The following is a 22,810-nucleotide window of genomic DNA, read 5'->3' on the forward strand; positions in this document are numbered from 1 at the left end:
TTTTTTTTTTTTTTGCGGTTTGCGGGCCTCTCACTGTTGTGGCCTCTGCCGTTGCGGAGCACAGGCTCCGGACGCACAGGCTCAGCAGCCATGGCTCACGGGCGCAGCTGCTCCACGGCATGTGGGATTTTCCTGGACCGGGGCACGAACCCGCGTCCCCTGCATCGGCAGGCGGACTCTCAACCACTGCGCCACCAGGGAAGCCCATCACAACGTTTTTTAAACAGATTTTCTAACAAGATCCTTAACTGATATACTTACTCTAAATCTTAATCTGGAAGGAGGTATACAGTGAAGTGGCTGAAAAACACATATGAAATAGGGAAAAAAGAAAAGGATCTTGTTATTTATAATAATTAGTAAATAACAGTCAAAAGTGGTAAAATTTTTTGGATATAATAAGATACCTAAAAATCATAGTACTGGTAACAATATTAATTGTAAGGAACAAGACCAATGTCATGTTTACATGGGGTAAGCATTTATCAACCTAATTTAAAGGGCTGTTAAGTGAAGGTACCTTCAACCCCCCCCCCCCATTCCCACTCTGCAGTAACTCCCCTTCTTAGGTGCTTTAGCATTTGAAATTACATTATTACGGTAATATTTTCTGAGCTAAACATGCCCATCAAGGTGAATGTTTTCCCTCCCAGAGGAAGCCTGTAAGAGTAGAGAACACGTATGTGTGAGATCTTAAGTTTTTCCATCTTCCTGTGAAATTGATTATTAGGCTGATTTTCTCTGTACTCTAAGGAAAGAAACTGGGTGGCATGAGTCAGCTAGATAGGGGAAGATGCTGAAAGGTGAGAAAATGACACAGAACAGGGTCTTGATTTACAAATCTTTTTCTGCTGTTATTATTTATAGCTAGCATTTATGGAGTGCTCAATGTACGCCAGTCTTCTAAGCATCTTACACCTACAAGGAACATCGTGTTCACTCACCGCCGCAACAGTGTTGGGATAGGAGCTCCATTTTACAAATAAGAACACTGACACACAGAAATAAGTCAGTTATCCAAGGTCGCAGAGTCAATGAGAAAGCAGCTGTCTAAATCTAGGCAAAATGCAGAACCTACTCTTCCTTTTTTTTTTTTAAATAAATTTGTTTATTTTATTTATTTTGGGCTGTGTTGGGTCTTTGTTGCTGCACGTGGACTTTCTTTCGTTGCAGCGAGCGGGGGCTACTCTTCGTTGCGTTGCACGGGCTTCTCATTGCGGTGGCTTCTCTTGTTGTGGAGCACGGGCTCTAGGTGCGCAGGCTTCAGTAGTTGTGGCGCATGGGCTCAGTAGTTGTGGCTCGTGGGCTCTAGAGCACAGGCTCCGTAGTTGTGGCTCACAGGCTTAGCTGCTCCGCGGCATGTGGGATCTTCTCGGACCAGGGCTCGAACCTGTGTCCTCTGCGTTGGCAGGTGGATTCTTAACCACTGTGCCACCAGGGAAGTCCCCAGAACCTACTCTTCTTAAGCACTATATAGCTTTACTAAACTGATTATTTCATCCAGAGCCTATTTTGCTAAGAGAAGTAGGCATTAGAAATCTAGAAAAGCTTTAGAGTTTTATTAAACGTGGCTAAAAATGAAAATCCGAAGTGAAAATCCAACACGTAATAAAACTTTGCATAAATACTCTTCCATTGTCCTTATGTTTACATTACCAAAGGAATTTGTGTCTTACCCTGGTACTTTATATATGCTTGTATTAAATAAACTCACTTATATTTACAAATATATAGTTCCATGATAAATTTGTTTGGTTTGGTACTTGTAGTACTTTGTAAATATGTATTTTTATGGAAATAAACTCACTTCAACACTGAATTAAATAAAAATCAGTTTCTTGCTACTTTGGTAACATGTACTGGTATGTGACTTGGAATTAGTCATTGCCCTTTTTTTTATCTGCCTAATTTTCTCAGTATAGCCAATGAATTCTCAATTCTTCTGTGAAACTTTTATGAGAGCATAAACCAGGAAATGTTGTTTATGTTCTTGCAGTCTGAGGCATGGTTATAGGCAAGTTTTCTAAAATTAAAAACCACTTGGCGGGAGGACTTCCCTGGTGGTGCAGTGGATAAGACTCCACACTCCCAATGCAGGGGACCCAGGTTCGATCCCTGGTCAGGGAATTAGATCCCACATGCATGCCTCAACTAAGAGTTCACATGCCACAACTAAGGAGTTGGTGAGCTGCAAGTAAGGAGCTCAGCTGCTGCAACTAAGGAGCCCACATGCCACAACTAAGGAGCCTGCCTGCCACAACTAAGACCCGGCACAACTAAATAAATACATACATACATAAATATTTTTTTTAAAAAACCCACATAGCAGAACTTCCCTGGCAGTCCAGTGGTTAGGGCTCTGCGCTTCCAATTCAATGGGATTGAATCCATTGAACCCAGGGGGCATGGGTTCAATCCCTGGTGGGGGAACTAAGATTTCACAAGCCACGCAGGACAGCCAAAAAAAAAAAAAAAAACATAGCAGTGCCACATTTTACTTGCTTGGAGACATTAGGTGTTTTATGTGGGTACATTTTGCAAATAAATGAAACAGGTTTTATTAAAAATAGATTTTACTTTGTTTCTCACCCTTTTATTATTACTTCTGTTTTAATTATTTAAGACCATCATTCTGACTTTTAAAGGCTTTTTTAATGTAATGTCCTTAGAGGCCTTGATATGTTTCATCATTAGTCTCTTCCTTCTTTCTGTTCCCTACCCTCATCCCAGTCTGTTTTGGAGTAACCTAGTAGGAATTGGCAGGGCAAACCCAGCAACCAAACTTGTTAAATCACAATGCTTAATTACATTCATCAGTGGTTCTCAAACTTCAATATGCAACAGAATCACCTGGAGGGCTGATTAAACCGTAGATTGCTGGACCCACCTTTAGAGCTTCTACTTCAGTAGCTCTGAGATGAGGTCCAAGAATTTGCATTTCTCGTTTCTAACAATGCCGGGTGATGCTGATGGTGCTGGTGCAATGACCACTTTGAGAACCACTGATATGCGTATGAAATGTGTTAATGAGAGCAGTTGTTTTTTTTCCTTCAAAGTATATGTTTCATGAAATCCCCTTCTTTACCCTAAATACTAATCACCTTAAAGCTTACAGAGAGGTGTCTCCCAGTTCTTATGTGCTAGATTTCAGTAATGAATTCCATATATATGTCCTTTATGATTTATAAGTTTTCATCATATTCTCTCTTGGCCTTTTTTTCCTCCATACCTACTATTTCCACATCCTGTGTTTCACTACACCGTGATCCTTTTTTCTCTTCTGCTCCAAAAGCCATGCATGTCCATATGCCTAGATAAGACCGTTTTTTGGAAGTACACAGGAGAGTCTTAATTATTTAAAACCCCAGAACCAAAATAAAGGAATAGACATTGTTTGAAAATGTCCTTTTCCCTGTGTAGTTTGGGATTATGTAGTCCTAACCATAAGGAGAGTGGAGCTAATCATGTCATGTTGGAACTTAGATAATGAAATTACACTGCTAATTTATTTTTCTTCCATATAAATATGTATGTGTAGCATCTTGTTTTACTTGCCTTATAAAATGAATTTCTATTAAAAATAAGTTTCTTTTTTAAGAACTGGCCTAATGATATGATAGCTACATGGTTAATATGTACATATTTACACTGCTATTATCTATTATCCTTTGTAAACTTTGTGCTTTTTTTTTTTTAAATCAGCTATTCCCCCGAAGGTGTACATGGTTGTATGTAATGAACAATTGCTTACTATCAATATCTGGTAAGTCTTTCAGTTTTTAAATACCTTACAGTTGCTCCTATTTATGTTATCGGCTTTTATGACATATATTTTTCTCTGCAGGTAAAGCTTCTCAGCTTTATTCCCATAATTTACCAGGGCTTTTTGATTATGCGAGACAAATGCAAAAGTTACCCGTGTCTATTCCAGCACACAGACTCCCCGACAGAATACTGCCAAGGTAACTGCATTTAACTATGTTTTCATCCTTAGAGATAATACGTTAATTCATTCTAAAAAGTAGATATACTGCAGAAATTGAAAAAGCACGGGTTTGTAGAAATCACGTGTAATGAAAACCTGTAAGAAGTAATGTGTTTTTACAAGTGTTTATCACATTCTTCTAAAATTTTCTGCTTTATACTTTCTACTTATATCAAGCATTTTCTTTCTGAGTTTTTAATTTTTTTTCTACAAGGTTAAAACTATTTTTTTTCCTGTAATTTGCTGGTAATTTTATGTCACATATAGTGTTTTTGACTTATTTGTGTCAGTCTGAATAAAATGAATTTTCTCCAAGTAGTTTCTAAACTTAGAAAATTTAAGTGAGTTATTAAATGAAGATTTTTGTTAGAAGATAATTACTACTTAGAAATCGAGATTTTTGCTTTTCTACTTTCAGGGATTTTTAGTTATGTTCTTTCTTCTTTTTGGTTATTATTATATTGGGCCTCATTTGTTGAGTAAAAATCTTTTGAGTTTGGTATAAACTGTATTTTACAAAAACTTTATAATGTAACCATTCTTCCTTTACAATATTAGTTGTAAAGCAACTAATGTAGAACCTTAACTTTTAAGTACCTTGAAAATCTATTGTTGTTAATTGCTGAGTTTACAGTATAGCTAACATTTGCCCCTTCGTGCACAAAAACTTTTAAAAGATTAACTTTTGGATGAAAATCATTTTAAAATACACTGTAAGCTTTTCTGTCTTTAAAATAGATTACACTGAGTTTAACTGGATCTTTTCATGGTGACTTAGTTATGATTATGAACTTGATTTATTACATTTGTATTATAATATCTGTAGTTGGACTTAGGGATATTGCTCCTATAACTAGTCAGGAAGTTTCTTTCTTCCTGTACAGTTTATGTGCCCCTCTTTTTCTCCCAGCTGCCACTTTGTGCTGTTATTTTTCTGCCTACTTAAAGTATGACTCCATTCAGGTTTCTAACTTGATAATCCTAAATTCCTGTCAGCATGGAAACTGACCTCCAAGCTTTAAAAGTAAAGAGCCCCCAAAAAATGTAAGGCACATAAATGTTAATGCATTAACTTTTTGATATCGTTTTGTCAGAATAGAGACCTATTCTTACATCAGTTTGTGGCTCATCTTTTTACTTTCTCAGTGGTGTCTTTTGGTAAACCAAAGTTAATAATGTATTAAACAAATTCATTCAACAAATTGAATGCCACTCATAGTTTGAGGTGCTAAGGATATAGCAGTGAAAGAAATATCAATTTAAGTTTATCAGTATTTTCCTGTATGATTTATTTTTGCATTTTTAAAAGAAATCCCAGGACTTCCGTGGTGGTCCAGTGGTTAAGACTTTGCCTTCCAATGCAAGGGGTGTGGGTTCCATTCCCCACGGGGAGCACATGCCTTGCGGCCAAAAACACAAAACATAAAACAGAAGCAATATTGTAACAAATTCAATAAAAAGACTTAAAAAAAAAAAAGAAATCCCAAGGTCGTATTCTAAAATGTAAATATTTTATAGTTTTGTTTTTCATATTTAAATCCTTAATCCATTTGGAATTGATTAGGGGGAGTTGAGAAAGATATCCAATTTATTCTTATTTTTAATAGATGATCTGTTATGTCAGGACCAGTTTTTAAACAACTCATCTTTTCTCCACTGAACTGTAACAGTACTATATTTTCATATACTAACTTTGCCTACATGTATTATATATTCATTTCCATTTCCATTTCCATTTAGGAAATTTGCTGTATCAGCAAAAATCCCTGAAACCAAGTGGTGTCAGAAGTGTTGTGTTGGTAAGTAAACTGTCCAAAATCATGTAGCTCTCCTGCTTTGCAGAGTGGGTAAGAAGATGCTGTGAGGCACATTTTTAAATCTAGCGTAAAACAGTACTACTCCAGGACGTTCTGCCAGTAATAGTTTATTTTTCCCTTTTAAACAAAATACATATATTGGTCATTCTATGTTCATATAGTACCTTACACATGTAGTTGTTTTGCAGATAATTTATTGACTAGATAAATGGAGAATGACTTTATTACAGTACTTGATCACATCCTGTTCTCTAAGGAGCCTGTTACTGATCGTTCACCATTTTGCTTTGTAATGGCTTATGAGGCTACATTTATTCACTCAGCATACTTATTATTTATTCTCATACCTTTAATAGATGAAACGTTATGCTTGTGATGTGAAGGTTATAGTCTCCCTGATCACACACCACTAGCCAAAAGTCCTCCCCAACCCCCGTAACAACTAGCTGGTTGATTTGCATTTAGGGAAAACCAAAAACAGTTTCCTTTCCTCCCTTAAAAAACTCTGAGGCAATTCAGTTTTATTATTTGTAAACCTGTTATCTTGAGATTTGATTAATGTCTTCATGTAGTGCGGCCCAAAGCATTACTGCCTCTGAACATGACTACCAAAAAGCACCCTGAATCACCTGCCCCTACATGTGCTGCAGCTATCAATTTGGGAAGTTCTCCCCAAACCTACTTAGACCCTTTCTTCAGGATCTTGCTAATCTCTCTGCTACCACAAGACCTCAAGTTCTTCTTCCCGCCCCCAGGCCCCATAAGGACCAGCATTTTCACTTGGGAATACAAATAAAAATCCTACAAGTGATAAGGGAGTTTCCTGCTACTACCTGAAACAGCATTTCTTTTTCACTCTGCAGTCTAATTAAGAAATTGAACTGGCAGTCAACTTTTGTTGTTTGTTTTCGAAGTATGCAACTGTTACTGTAAGGACTTTTTTGTATTATAAGAAAACTTACGTATACTTTTTTGCCTTGACAGTGAGAAATCCTTACACAGGCCACAAATACCTATGTGGGGCACTTCAAACTAGCATTGTTCTATTAGAATGGGTTGAACCAATGCAGAAATTTATGTTAATTAAGGTAAGCATGAATGTCAGCCTAAGTCATTTTTAGTATAAAAGCTTGTCAGTTTTCCTGTTCTTTCAGAAACTTTTTTTTTCCAGTTAATTCTCAAGATTTAATGTAATAATTTTGGATTATATGGCAGAGTGATGAAAATCTGCCCAATTATAAAAAACTCAGTTGGCCTGATAGAAGTTTTGAAAGAGACTAGATAAATAGTTCAGGGATATGGCAATGGGAGCTGGAAATACTGGATCACATACACAGTCTGATGTCAAGAACAGGAGGTACTAAGAGAGCAGTGAAATATTGTTTGAATATGTTCTCTGGTTGACCTGCTCTATCACAGCAGAGGGACAACCTGCAGGTTGGCATTTGGCCTTAAAAAGTCAAGGGATAACCATAATGAAGGGGAAATTATTTGTTTTGGATATATGCCTATGTATTAATTTTCCCAGTCCTTCCCATGGATGGTGTTTTGTGCCTTAGTTTCTCTAGAACCTTTAAAGAAAAAAAAAATTTTTTGGCCACTCTGTGCTGCATGTGGGATTTTAGTTCCGTGACCAGGGATCTAACCCATGCCCCCTGCAATGGAAGTGCGGAGTCTTACCACTGGACCACTAGGGAGGTCCCTTTAATGAATATTTTTTAAAACATTTAATATTATTTAGCTATAAGTTAAATTTAGAGGAAAAACTAACTTAAAATGTATGAAGTGCTGGCTCAGTCACCCCAAGGAAATACCAAATGAATTTTTTAAGCTATTTTCTTCACTATTTTATATAGATTAAGTAGTCTTATTTCATGAGCATCTGATATCCCCATAGAAGTTGGGATCGGAATATAATTGGAGTGCATTCTTCCTCAATTATATAATATAGAGTTAGGATGTTTAAAGTATGGGCTTCTGTTATTTAAAATTTTATGAGTGACTGGGGAATCTAGTTTTAATTTTCACATCATTATTTATTAACCTCAAAATTAACTAGGGCTAAAGAAATGAAAAAAAGAGTTTCAAGAATTTACCACCCATTGAGGTAATATTTCCACAAATAAATTCACTGAAACAAAAATTCTTTAAACCAAAAACTGAAAGGGAAAATAGCCTTATAAATTATCCGAAGCAGAGCTGCTGAACCCAGCCCATTTCTGGCCACATGGTTTTGTTCTCAGTTCCTCTTTGTTCTTGCCTGTTTGACAAAAAGCATGGCGTATCCTAGATTGAGTGGTAAAGTGTATGTAGTTATTTTTCTATAGCCCTTTCCTTCCCTGTCTTCCTCCTTAGTCTCTTTTAGTATGTCCTTCCTTTTCCTTTCATTCCTAACCTCTATCAGAATGAAAACAGTTTCATTACATCAGTTGTTCATGGATACTAATAGTCTGATTAAACCTTAGTATGAATGAATTTTATGTGTTACCTGATATGTTAAACTATTCATCCTAATACGTAATGAAAGACCCTTTTCTCTGTTAAAGGAATTTTATGTATTAAGAGCATGCAAGAGAGAAAATATACTTTGAAGACATGGGAAGCTTAAAAATTATCCATCCATGTCTTCTCTTTTCCGGATAGATGGTACCAGGGAGCCTACCCCTGACTAATGAGGCCTGTTGCCAGTATTCTAGGATGTTAGACTTACAGTACAGTTCTACTTGCAGGCCTCCTTCACGACTTCTTGCTCTTCCCACTTTACTTAAACTCCCTGAGCTACATGCCCCTATTTATTTCCCTTCATCTTAACCCAGTTCTTTCTCTGTGTCTCTTCTTCGAGATTTCTATATGTATATTTTGTTTCTATGTTTGGCATTATCTCAATTAGTATTTTTGATGTTTTCTATACTACGACTCTTACCAGATACGTTCAAAAACATTCTTATGCTTTCCATATACTTCCTCCTCATGAGATTTCTGAGTAAGTTTTTGCTTCTCTAGACTACATTTTCAATATAAATAAAAATTATAAATTGAAGCAGACATTCATGTACTTATTACGAATCAGGCAGAGTGTTGTTTAACTAGAGAGATAAAGAGTAAGATGTAGTCACTGCCCTCAAGGACCATCACCAATAGCGACTGGATTTTAAACTGTTATATGGGAATCCTCTTCTGTTAATGACTTATACATATTGTTTAGTTATTGTTGGAAGCTAAGTAGAAGTATTCACAATGTGTTGGTTTTCATATTTACTGAGGAAAAACTACGGGAGCATTTGTTTTCTTCCTGTCTTACTGCTCTTTCCACATTTCAAAGAGAATTTTTTTAAATGTTTTACCTTATTAAAAATAGGACAGATTTTATCCATAGCATATCCCCAGGTGGGAATGCTCCCAGAGAGGGTGTTTGGAGAGTATTCGTGAAGGAGTGTCTAGACCTCTGGGATGGGGGCACTTGGGCATTCACGGGGAAGGAAGAATGTGGGAACAACAGGTGTGCACAGAGCTTCACGTTCCAGCCATGAGGACCACACTGCATCTTCTGACACTTTAAGACTAGTAGTTATGGGAGCCCCATTTCACCTGTTTATTTTCTCTATCATTTATTTTCTTTAGAATTTACAGTGAGTTACCAGAGTAAAAAATAAATCAGGGGGCTTCCCTGGTGGCGCAGTGGTTGGGAGTCCGCCTGCCGATGCAGGGGACGCGGGTTCGTGCCCCGGTCCGGGGGGATCCCACATGCCGCGGAGCGGCTGGGCGCGTGAGCCATGGCCGCTGGGCCTGCGCGTCCGGAGCCTGTGCTCCGCAGCGGGAGAGGCCCCAACGGTGAGAGGCCGGCGTACCGCAAAAAAAAAAATAAATAAAAAATAAAAAAAAATAAATAAATCAGTTTCAGTAGTTTTTAGAGATACTAACAATAGCCATTTGGGAAGTATAATGGAAACACGGCCCATTTATAAGAGCAACAAAAATATAAAATATATTAAGAGTAGACTTAATAAAATATGTGTTAAGACCAATATATTTTTTAAAAACCTTTTTATCGTGAAGAAGAACGTTGCTAGCACCTCAGACCTCCCCGTGGCACCCCCTACAAAACAGCTGCCTTGTTTTCCATTTTTACCATGTAAGCATGCACTTCTAAACATTAGCATTAATTTTACCTGATACTTCAACTGTATACAAGTAGAATCATAAAGTATACATTCATTTGGGTCTCACTTCTGTGCAACATTATATTTGTGTAGTTGTTGGATATAGCCACAGTTTGTTCGTTTTCACTGTGGTCTAATTTCCCATTGTGTGAATGTGTCATCATTTTATCCATTCTACCATTGATAGGCATTTGGGTTACTTCCAGTTTTTGTTATTCTGAGCAATGCAGCTTGTGCATATTTTTGCATGTCTCCTGTGGGTGCATGTAGTCATGTTCTCTAGCGTGTATAACTAAGAGTGTTATTGCTGGGTTCTAAGAGATGTGTATCTCGGCATTAATAGGTATTGTAATTAACCATTGTGGTCACACCAGTTTATACTCCCACCATCAGCGTTAGGAGCATTTGTTTGCTCTTCTCTGAGTAACCCGTATTATTGTCGTTCTTCTGGCGGGTGTGTATGGTTATCTTGGTTTTATTCCCTGATTACTAATGAAGTTAATGTTTTCCTCTATTTTTCCAAACTTTCAGAGTGTGAATTTAGTCTCTTTGTAGCAAAATAAAAATAATTTTAAACTTATGTAAAATTAAAGTGGGTTGCATTTTAACTAAGTTAATTTATTAAATAGAATCACTTGAAATACAGGGCTAAATTTCTCTTATTTGTGGTTGTTTTTTTTTTTTCTGTCCACACTTCTAAGGGGAATGTCTCTTGCTCATTAGCATTTCAGTTTTCTCATCCATGTTTGCTCAGCTGGTTAAGAAGGCAGAGGAGTAGTACTGAAGCAGCCTGGGATTAGGAGAGAGGAGACTCTGCCACACAGGGTGGGGGGCAGGGGGGACCCTGGGCCAGCCACCCAGTTGCTGGGTCTTAGTTTCCAACTCTGAAAAAAGAGAGTTGGACAGGTGATTTGTAAGTCTGTTTCACCCCAATATGCTAAAAGTGTGTGGTTTTTAACTTAAAATTTTTTTGCAGTGCTTAACCTAAATTCTTTATAAAGATACTTTCTTATTTAGATTTTCTGCATACCCTGAGTTTCTGTGCAAAGAAGCAATCTTTATAGTAGAGAGTACTATTTTATATATTCTCGTAAAACTAAAAATTCTTATTAGTGTTCTCATGAAATTTTTTTTGCTTTTGTTTTCCTTTGTTTAATATATTTTGGTTTTTTCTAGCACATAGATTTTCCTATACCGTGTCCACTTAGAATGTTTGAAATGCTGGTCGTTCCTGAACAGGAGTACCCTTTAGTTTGTGTTGGTGTCAGTAAAGGGAGAGACTTCAACCAGGTGGTTCGATTTGAAACAGTCAATCCAAATTCTACCTCTTCATGGTTTACAGAATCAGGTTTGTGATTTTTAATGAATTATTAAGTAATAAATTTACTATATCTTTCATTAGGCAAAGGTTATTTTTAAAGATCTTGCAAAGGCCCTTTGTTCAGAGTCTTTGGCAACTAAGGGAAATGTTAAAGAACCAATTTGCCAATAAATATTGATTAGTCAGGAGTTTGTTGGAAGCCTGAAAGAGTGTTCACAAAAGGAAAAGAATTGAGACTGAGTTTTTTTGGCATTGAAAAAAAATGATCACAGACGTTCACAAAAGTCTAAAGACAATTTCATGGCTTGCTGAATCCCAGGGGACTTGAAACAGCTTTCCTTTGAGGACACATTACTGAAGGAAAACATGGCCAGCTCTTGACAACATCATTGTGGCTTCTCTTTGGTGCCCCTAAGCTCTCTGTTGAATTCTCTCTTCAGAGGCCCATCTTCCCTTTGAGACACGGGGTGAACTCCTGCTTTCTAATCTCTTCCTCCCTATTTAACAAGAAGGGATTGTTGGTTGATTAATATTTTATTTAGTGAATTTCAGTTGTCTTAGTTCTCCCAAGCATTTTAATTTTAAATCCTTTTCTACTAATTGTTGAACGAAGGGCCTCATTTCCTGACAAAAGAATTTTGTCCCTTCCTTCCCAGGAACTTTTGATTACTTCTCTTACCATAATGAAATCCCTTTATTAGAAGTTAAACATGACAAATATAATTCATCTCTGGTTTTGAGATGATGAGACAGAGTAAGAGACAGAAAGTATGTTTAGGATTTTGTATCAGCTGAAATTATAAGCTAGTGGTTTCCTAAACTCTGCTGCACATTAGAATCCACCTGAGAAGCTTTTAACACTCTTGATACCTCAAGTCACACACACCCTCGATTAAATAAGAATATCTGGGGCCAGCAGCTGGGTGTCAGCAGATCTCCCAATGATTCCAGTGTTCGGGAACTAATTGTTATAAGCAATTTGTAAATCTCATTTTCCTGGCTTTCTATCTAGTAATGCTAGACTGGCTTCTTGACTAATTTTCACCAAGTGTGTAAGAGTCACAAAGATCTCGTTGACCTGATGTACAGGAGGCCTATTCCATATCCTTCCAACCCTGGTTAGTTACAGAAGTACCAGGTCTAAAATACGTGTGAAGGTCTGAAATACAGCCATCCATGGATTTATTAAGATTCTAAATACTGTAGGAAGTAGAAAACAGGCAAGCTAGACTTTGGATCAGACCCACTCTCCAGAAACAAAGGCCTATAGTTTAGCAGTTTCAGTTTTGATGTTCATACAAAGCTTGGGATATCCTACTTTTTGCTTCCTGGAAAACTATGTCATTTAAACATTTTCAGTTTGTGAAAACTTTCTTAAATCATTATTATAAAAATAGGGCCTCTATGCATTTTTATGGTGCTTCATACTTCTCAAAATACTTCAGTTTTCTTCTTAACTCATTTGGACCTGAAGTTATTTGTTTGACTCTCTGATTCATTCATTCAACAAATATTGAGAAGTATGTACACAGCACAGCCCCTGGCCTTCTAAGCTTAAAATCAGAAATTAATCATTGCCATAATATAGAAGATTAGACTCCTAATTTCACATATGAATAAAATAGTGGCATCACCAATAGTAATGACAATAGCTAACCCTCCATTAAGCACTCACTTAGTTTAGCTCTTGCATCAAATTTTGAATCCAAGCCGCCTGGCTTAACCACTACATATGTACAGTTAAAAATATATATCCATTTCAAATTCAGTGATGTTCAGAATTCTTCTTTTTTTAATGTCTCTCCTTTAACTATTACTGTTTTCTGTAAGTTTTATCAAGTTTTTTGTGTTGTAGATACCCCACAGACAAGTGTTACTCATGTAACCCAGCTGGAGAGAGATACCATTCTTGTATGCTTGGACTGTAAGTTTTTATTTATGAATATCTTATCTTAATGAGTTTTTTTAATCTTAGTTTCTGAGTGACTTTTTTTCTCTCTAGGTTGTATAAAAATAGTAAATCTGCAAGGAAGATTAAAATCTAGCAGAAAACTATCATCAGAACTCACCTTTGATTTCCAGATTGAATCAATAGGTAAGCCAGAGTTTTGTGTTTCTTGTTTGATTGCATTATGAACTGCTTAAAATAATTTGTCTAATAATTATTTGAAATTATAAAAATATATTACTAAGGGCTCATTCTTTTAAATTGTAGGATGTAATGAATATGAGGTGAATATCAGTCTTTGCTTTTACACATTCTCTAAAATAGTTTAACAACCGTGACATAATCTGTAAATAATGTTATTTTCCCTACAGATTTGGCATTTTCAAAATAAATAATTAAATATCATTATTCATAACCTAGTTGTGAACTTCCATTTTCTCCAGACTCCTGCACAGTTCCCCTATAAGTACTTTAAAATTTAGTACTCAGTATGGTCTATTGTATTTTTGCTGTTGTAGCTCCTGATCAGAGAGATCCATAAGGATGTGGAATTCCCTTCTTGCCGTTTTTACATTTTGCTTGATGAGTTTTTTCTGAAAACGGATTTCTTACACAATCAGTATTCTAAAATGATTACATTCAGGAAAAGTAAGGTGAAATGACCATACACAGTTTTTCTGGTGTCCTTTATCAGTAAAGATACTTGCATGTATATGCATTGGCGGACGGTAGGGCCAAGGGCAGATAGTTCATTTGTCTTATTCTTGGTCCTACTTTTATTCTTTCTCCCAGTTAGAATGCCTCTCTCCCAACAAGCAAACACTGATGATAATAAGAAGTCAGTTTTGAGGGACATCTGCTCAAGATGTTAAAATGGAATCCATATTTAAAAACACATAGCTAGCTCAATAAAGAAGACAAAGAACAGAAACTCAAACTAGTATGCACTCCTGAGTGGTAAAGAAGACTAGCAGTGTCCCACAGGAGATGGGGAACCAGAGCCAGGCTTGTGGTTTGAGGTGCCTACTAATCAAGACTCTCCCCACATAAGGCCTCGTGGTTTTATAGGGGATTTTTATCCACCGTTGAAAGAAGGAATCGTTCCTGTGCTCTACAGACTGCTTCAGATTGTAGACAAAGAAGGAATGCAGAATAAATCAGTGTTTAACACTATTGATACTAAAATCAGTTAAATTATACAGAAAACAAAATTACCCAATCTCATGAAAATAGATTTTGGAAAATCTGTATAAAATACTAGCAAATAGAATTCCATATCATCAAATAGTAGACTTTACCTCAGAAAAGCAAAGATGGTTCAACACCAGAAAATTTATTTATGTAATATAGCACATTAAAGATTAAAAGCGAAAAGTTATGTAACTCTTCAGTAGATGCACAAAAAGCATCAGTAAAATCTGTCATTCATGATTTTTTTTTTTAAAAAAACAACTTTTTAGAAATTAGGAGTAGAAGGAAATGTCCTTCATCTAGCAAAGCCTATTAAAAGTATTGTGTTTAATGGTTAAACTAATTCCCATTAAGTTAGAGAATGAGATAAGGATGTTTGCTATCATCACATTTCAACATAGTCTCATTGGACTATGAAAAGGGAACTATGAGGATTAGAAAGATATAAGTAAAAAGTCCTTTTTTTGCTGATGGTATGAATATCTACTAGAATATACAACTCTAAACTGTTAGAACCAATAAGAAAATTCAGAGTTGCTAGATATGAGTAACACAAATGGATAGCTTTCTGATATGCCAGTAAGACATGTAATCAAACATATTTAAGACCATCATCTAGGAAATTCCAAATTATTGTTTAAAAGCATAAAAGAAGATTTAAACAAATTAACTACACCACGTCCATGGATAGAAACACTGAATATGGGAAAGATGCCAGTTCTTCACAAATTAATCCACACATTCAGTGCATTTGCAATAAAAATCCCAGTAAGGTATTTTCTGCCACTTGATAAGCTGATCTTAAAATTCATATGGAAAATCTAAAGGCCAAGAACAGTAAAATACATTTTGATGAATACTTGCCCTACTTGATATTGAAACTTACTATAAATCCATAGTGATTAAGACAGTGTGGGATCAACACAGGGATAAATAGAAGAGGCTCAGAAATAGACCTACGTGTAATTGGAAATTTACATCATATGTCAGTGGGGAAGTGAGGTCCTGTTCAACAAATGATGCTAGTACAATTGGTTATCTGCAGGAAACAAAATCAGACTTTTTCCTCACTGAATACACACAAAAATATATGTTAAATATGTAAATACAAAAAGCAAAACTAGAATTTTTAGAAGGCACATATGCCTGTATCCCAGTAATTCTATTTCTAGGTGTCTACCCCAGAGAAAATTTTGTACATGTATTTAAGAAGAGGTACAAGAATGTTTATTGCAGCATTTTTGTAACAAAAAAATTAGAAACATCATTTGGTTCATCATACTAAATGTATGGAAGTTGGAAACATCCAATATAAAGTTTACACTGATAATGTGAACTTATTGTGTTGTAATAGTAAAAACATGCATGAGAACAACAAATACCAAGTACATAACAGTGGTTATCTCAGGGAGGAAGGAAAGGTTAGAATACAACTAGAGTAGGAGTTTATAGGGATGCTGGCTGTATTCATTTTTATTTAAAACAAAAAGCAAATATGGCAAAATGTTAGCATTTGAGAGTTAAATGGTGGATACATGTGTTTTTAGGCTATTCTCATATTTTTCTATGTGTTTGAAATATTTTATCAAAACAAAAATTTCTATAGCAAAAAATATTTTCAGTGAATTTTCTTTTTCTTATCAAAAAGATGAGTAAGGTCTGTATAGTATTTATGCTATATAGTATATACTGTGTAATTCTAGGCAGTATGGTAAAGATGCCATTATAAATATGGAATGACTAACACTAGTTATTAATTGAAATATTGTTATGCAAGGTAGAAAGAGGGATGAAATAATGCTTATCAGTTGAACTCTTGTACTATTAACAGTAACTGAGCTGTTCTTGCCTGCTAGTTTGCCTGCAGGACAGTGTGCTAGCTTTCTGGAAACATGGAATGCAAGGTAGAAGTTTTAGATCTAATGAGGTAAGTAATCTTTTAAAAAATTATGTCCATTAAATAGTCACGAAGCATTATCAAATTCTACATCACACAATATTCTTTAACTTTGGAAAATTCCTGATTGATGCAAGGAATACTTGATTTGCTAATTTATTGATATTTTCTGTATTCAATCTAGTGATAAAATTAATGGCGCATACTTTATAGCAACCTCTCTCTGTCCATTCAGTCGAACAGTTTCAGTGCATATTTTATGTGCTTCCAGATAATCACCCTTATATTCAGAACAAGAACTTCCTAAATACTGCTAACAGTGAGCCAACTCTGATTTTCTTTCAACTTTCCCGGGCTGTCACCTGGAACAAGAGTACTGATGGAGGCTCTCTCTGTCTTGAAGCACCTTTTCTATTTTGTATTTCAGAAATAATGACCAATGCAGACGATAAGTAAAGGGTTCCACATTTCTCTTGAAGCCACCTTGCCTATTTCTGGTATTCTTATCTCCTTAGTCCTTCCTACCTTAATTTAACTCCAGGAATAATTGAACTCCAAGTCATATGCCGTGTTCAATTCAGTTCATCATTTATGCCAGAAAGTGCTGGGGTTATAAGCATGAACAAGACTTGGTACTTGCCCCCTAGAATATTACAGGCAAGTAAAATCATCCTAAGTTCTTTCAATAACCCCAAGCCAGTCTCATTAGTAACTTTTACTTGAGCGTTGGCGGGAAGGGAAAACATTAGGTGCCTCAAGCAAGAAAATAGCTCATTTGTGTTTTAAACTGTCGGTAGTTAAGACCAGCATTTCTTCTAACCAGTAAACAGTATAGCAGAATGACCATGAGCGTGGGTTCCTGAGGAGACACCCGGGTTCAGTCTCAACTCTCCTGTTCAGTAACTGCGTGACCTTGACATATCACTTAACTTCTCTTTGCCTGTATTTTTTCATCTGTGAATTGAGGGTAACAGCATAGTACTTATTTCATAGGGTTGCTAAGATTAAACAAAAGGAAGTATGTGATGTGCTTGGCACAATGCCTGGCCTATGGTAAGTATTCAAGAAAGGTGGATGCCAGTATGCTTCTTTTTTTAAGATTTTTTTTTGTTTTAATGTGGACCTCTTTTAAAGTCTTTATTGAATTTGTTACAACATTGCTTCCGTTTTATGTTTCGGTTTTTTGGCCACAAGGCATGTGAGATCTTAGCTCCCCAACCAGGGATCGAACCTGTACCCCCTGCATTGGAAGGCGAAGTCTTTAACCACTGGACCGCCCAGGGAAGTCCCCTGCCAGTGTGTTTCTAGGATTAGTTCCCGCAAGAGGGCTCACCTCTCAGGAAGATTTTTTTTTTTTAATCACCTGAGGGAATGGAGCCTGGAGATAAGAATAGTCAACAGCTAATAAACACCAGGCAGAGAAAGAAAGGCATCATAGGATACAAGAGAATGGTTTAAAAAAGATAGTTTGCTCAAACAATCACCTGAGGGGCTTTTTCACACTACATAAGCAGCCCTTAGTAAATACAACCTCTCCAAAAATGCTATGTCCTTCAAGTAGGCAAATCCCAAAATATTGAATACTTTGAGATCATGATGATGAACCGTTACTACTGAAGTGAGCATGTTGTATCCTTCAGGTGTGCTAAGTTACAAAAGAAGTCAAGAATCACTGACTGCTGTTTCCAGAATAATTTCAGTTTCAAAATCAAATTGTTTTTTCAGCCTACCAAATTTTGGGGAGAAGCTACTGCCATTATAATTGGGAATGTTTTGCTTTCAGTAAGCAATAAACAATGGGTTTCTCTTTCTCCTGTAGCCTTAGTCTTAACTCCCCAACTGGGAATGGTCACACTGAGGACTTCTTTAAGGACATATGCCATTAGAAAATATTATTTCAGGAGACTTGGAAAGAAATGGGAAAGAGAATTGTTATCTACTGAGCATTTCCTTAGCTAGGCATTATACCCATTAATACTTGCAAGAATACTGCAAGATACCACTGCAAAGTAAACACTGTCTATCCCATTTTGCAGAAGGTAAAACCGTTTCCAACAAATTACATACCTTGTGCAATTGTCACAGCTAGTAAGTGGGAGAACTGGGATTTAACCTGGAATCATGAGTTTGTCCCACCATACCACACTGCAGCCTTTTAAGTGAAAGGACCAGACCTAAGTGGCTTACTACTGCAAGAGTCTTGCTATTAGCATTAAGGTGACTGACAGGAGGTTTCTGATAAATAAAACGGACTAGGTGCTTTGCTTTTAACTTTTTCCGTTGCAGTCTGTATGCCAGCAAATGGTTTACTACTCTCATGTTTTATGATTAATTCAAAATTAGCCAGATTTTTCCTGGACTAACAAATGGATGCATGTATGTGCTGATTTAACAAGTTAACAGTCATACAGGGATCTATTTCCATCTTAGGACTTATGCTTCTCTTCTATAGAGTTATAAATTAAATGTCCATATAAAATTTTGTGCCTTTCATTTCAGAAATTAAATTGATACTTTAATTGAACAGGTAACACAAGAAATTTCAGATAGCACGAGAATTTTCAGACTGCTTGGATCTGACAGGTATGAAAAGGAGTTGTATTAAATACATAGTTCTAAACATGTTTTATAAATCCAACATGAAACTGGTTTCTTTTTTGAGAGAACTGAAATTTCTACAGTAATATATTCAACATTATATTTTTCATAATATAAGAATTCACAGGTCAGAAAGTTATGAAACCTTTGAGAATGTGCCTGAACTTCCAGTTACCAAGAATGTATAGATCTGTCAGTACTACTTTTGCATTAATCGTAATATCTAAAGTATGATTTACAGGACAAGAAAGAGGAGATACCATATGCTAGCAAACAGAAAAGTTTTCAGTTTTAGTACCAATAGGATTTGGAGTTCTATTCTGATTTACTTTCTGATTCTTGAACTACAGATTGTTTTCAGAATTCATGATAAGAATTAAGTTCCCCCAACTTATTCCTAGTACAGGTTTTACCCCTCTGACTCTTAGGACAGCACTGGCTTAGAGGTGGGAGGTGGTGGGCAACAAAGGTGTACTTCCCAGAGCTGGAACTGACTCTTCAATCATAGTGATTTGCAAATGGTTTCGGCCCACATATCAGATAAGGAGCATTTATTAGAGGCATACAATGAAGAAGCAGTGGAAGAATTTTCTGCTAACATTAGTTTTCAAGAATAACTTTGTTTTGTTGTATGTTTTTTGTTTGTTTGTTATTTTAGGGTCGTGGTTTTGGAAAGTAGGCCAACCGATAACCCCACGGCAAATAGCAATTTATACATCCTCGCGGGTCATGAAAACAGTTACTGAGAAATGCTGTGCTTCGACAGTTAGCTCTAGAGAGAAAGAACACTACCACTGCAACATTAACGGATGCTCGAAGCTGTACAAAAGCTGCAGTTACCTGGCTTCAGTTGCTTGTAATTTATTGTGGCATGAGACAAGATGGGGAAATGTTTTGTTTTAAGTGGTATGGATATATTTAGCATATTGAAACCACACAAGTGCTTAATTCACTGTTATGTAATCTTTGTACATATAGGCAGTATTTTTCTGTGAAACTTCATATTGCTGAAGACATACACTAAGAATTTATGTAGATAATGTATTTTATGAGATGTACAAGTTAAGTGTCTTATCTGTACAGATGTAAATGTTGATGAAAATGCAATTGGGATTAATATTTTAAGAATCCTTTAGTATATTCTTGGGTGCGGCTATATTACAAAATGGGATGCTGGCAATGAAACCGTACATTTAACACTATTGTATTTTTATTATATGTAATTTAGTAATATGAAGATAAATCTTGTAACTTTTAAAATTGCAATGGAGGCTGTAATCATTTTATAATCTTGTTTTTAATTTTAATGCAAGTACACTGGTGTGTTTATATTTGCACAAAGTATTGATATGTGATGTATTAAGTCACAAAAGTAAGCTGTGACATCCTCAATATGCATTTGGCTCCCCAGCATCTTTTTAAAATGTATTTGGATTGTTTTCTATGTGAAACAAACCAATTAACCCCCTGTTGTAGTAACTGGTCTTTTTATATTTCAGCAGAATCCTGTAAGATTGCTTGTCTGTGCTTAAAAACAATACCTTCGAAAAAATTTTTGAATCACAGAATAGCGGTACCGTGACGTAGCACTGCAGTTGTCTGAATTACAGTATGCACAAAGTATAAGTTAGCATTATCAAAGAGTCCACACTAAACATTTCTTATCATCACTTTGAAGAACTATAACATTCCATAGAGCGAAGTGGTTCAAATTTCTAGTGGGATTTTTACTTTTGTTGGCCTTATTTTATGATCATTTTCATGTTTCTTTTGATTTAGAGTATTAACACTTGGCCAAAATAATTTAGTTACTACCTCATATAAACAATATAATGGTTACTACACATCACAGGAACTTAGTTTTGGTTAAAGTCATTTTTGATTGCTTTTTTCCAGTGGAATATGTATATACCAAGTTTTAGAAAAATGCACACTTTGGCTCTTTTTTGCTATATGTTCTTTATATTTTAATGTGAATATATACACAAAGAACAAACTAAATTGTGATTTATGTTCTTCATTTATTTTAATTGACAGTGCTTTTAAATATGTTCCTGATTGTACATAGTGTAAAATAAACATGTTTTTTAACATGCTGTTGTATAGTAGCTTGTCATCTGGCTTAATCTGTATATAGTGAGACTAAAACATATTAAGTAGAAAAAGTTTTTTTAATTATTCTAAAATCCTTAGGTAACCATTCTGATCCTTCAGATCTTGATTTTTTATTTGGTCTGTCTCCTCAATTTCATAAAGGGGTAATATTCCCACATTTGTGAAAAGGGCATCTTTTGTAGAATCTTCAATTTCCTGATCAGGAAAATTGGTGAAACATTCATAATCTTTTGGTTAGAGCGGGGCTCGGCAGACTGCACTTCTCAGCCCAATCCTGCATAATGCCTATTTTTATAAATGAATTTTATTGGAACAAATTCGTTTGCATGTTGTCTATAGCTGCTTTTGCAAAAAATACAGTTTTCCCCAAAAAACTATATTACCCACAGAGCCTAAAACATTTACCATCTGACCCTTTATAGAAAGAGTTTGCTGACTCCTGGGTTAGAGAAAGGAAGGGAGAATGCAGTTCTGGAGGCAAGGGGGGGAAGATTATATGTGGGAAGAACTGGGTTGGGGATCACGAGGTGACATTTCTACTCTTGTTAATGCTCCTGCCTGTTGTTAGGACGTTGGATAATTAACTCCAGAACAGTTTCCTTATCTAAAAATGTGACTTCTAAATCATACAGTTGTTAATAATCATAGCAGTTGTGTACATTTATCACTCTGCTCAAATACATTCTGACTAATCTTAGCATTAATAACTGAATAATGACTGTTTTAAAAACACATCTTTATCAGTATAACATTATCATCAGTTTATTGAAAAACAAACTCATGAAAAAGATTTTCAAGAAATCAATATTCTGTCCTGGGCATTTATTGACAAGGTTGTTGATCCTTTTTCTGGGCCACTGTTTTTTCTAATTTCCAAGTCCTATAAATTATATAAAGGGTCACATCTCAAAAAAAATAAACTTTCACGTTTAACTGTCAAGCATTTCAAAATATTTCCAGAAGATAACGTATACAACTGGTTGTGTGTTATCTATACAGACCCCTGGAATCAGTCTTTGAGAGGCCCAGTAACCTATGTTTCTATGAAGTTGTACAAATGATTTTGATGTGCAGCTCTTCATGAGAACCACTGGCCCGACACTGAATTTAAATCAGTGTTTCTGAGTGTGGTCCAAGTATCACTCGCCTTAGAATAATCTTTGATGACACTTAAGAATGCGATAAGAATGTACCCACTAACTTCTGAGTGAGGATCTTTATTCACTCAAAAGGAAGAGAGCCACTGACTGAAATGTTGGAAAAGATCTGTTTCATCTTCATTGAAGTTTAAAGCTGTCTGTCTTGTTAGCTAGTTTCTTAGACATTGGTGTTGAGAAGAATGAGATCAATTGTTTCCGGGCCTTATTGGCATCATTAATCTTGCTAGTATGTCCCCAATTTCAGTAGAGACCAGGAAATAAAGGATAGGTATCCCTTTTTACCATTACTAGAAGAAGGATAAAAGTGTGCTATACAAAATATAATAATAAGTGCCCAATGCATGTGTTTGTGCTGTTCCACATGCTATACATAGATTCTCCCACTGAAGTCCCAGAACAGCCCAATGAGGTAGGTAGGTATTGTTAACACCATTTTACAGATGAAGAAACTAAGGCACAGAAAGATTAAAAAACTTGCCCAAGAATATAGTCGGGAAGTAGTAGAGCTAGGATTTGAACCTGGGCACTCAGTTCAAAGTGTATACTCTTAACTACTGTGCTAAACTATGTACCACACAGAATATATGCAGTATATTCACCACCCTCTAAAATACACTC

The 22,810-nt window shown here is 35.9% G+C and overlaps 1 protein-coding gene across 4 annotated transcripts in view; it reads left to right on the plus strand.

The window, feature by feature from the left end:
- MAP4K3 (mitogen-activated protein kinase kinase kinase kinase 3) overlaps positions 1–21,025 on the plus strand; it is a 190,500-nt gene extending 169,475 nt beyond the window's left edge. For all 4 annotated transcript variants that reach the window (XM_027113315.1, XM_027113316.1, XM_027113317.1 and 1 more), the window contains 10 exons: positions 3,703–3,763; positions 3,845–3,962; positions 5,726–5,784; positions 6,787–6,890; positions 11,139–11,310; positions 13,139–13,207; positions 13,286–13,378; positions 16,279–16,349; positions 18,847–18,902; positions 19,576–21,025. In XM_027113315.1, coding sequence (XP_026969116.1) covers positions 3,703–3,763; positions 3,845–3,962; positions 5,726–5,784; positions 6,787–6,890; positions 11,139–11,310; positions 13,139–13,207; positions 13,286–13,378; positions 16,279–16,349; positions 18,847–18,902; positions 19,576–19,663 — 891 coding nt within the window. In that variant the 3' untranslated portion in view covers positions 19,664–21,025. The remainder of the gene's footprint in view (positions 1–3,702; positions 3,764–3,844; positions 3,963–5,725; positions 5,785–6,786; positions 6,891–11,138; positions 11,311–13,138; positions 13,208–13,285; positions 13,379–16,278; positions 16,350–18,846; positions 18,903–19,575) is intronic.
- The last annotated feature ends 1,785 nt before the right edge of the window (positions 21,026–22,810 follow it).

This window comes from Aethalodelphis obliquidens, unplaced genomic scaffold, assembly GCF_003676395.1.
Source record: "Aethalodelphis obliquidens isolate GAN/ISIS:26980383/991018 unplaced genomic scaffold, ASM367639v1 scaffold12, whole genome shotgun sequence".
Classification (NCBI taxonomy): Eukaryota; Metazoa; Chordata; class Mammalia; order Artiodactyla; family Delphinidae; genus Aethalodelphis; species Aethalodelphis obliquidens.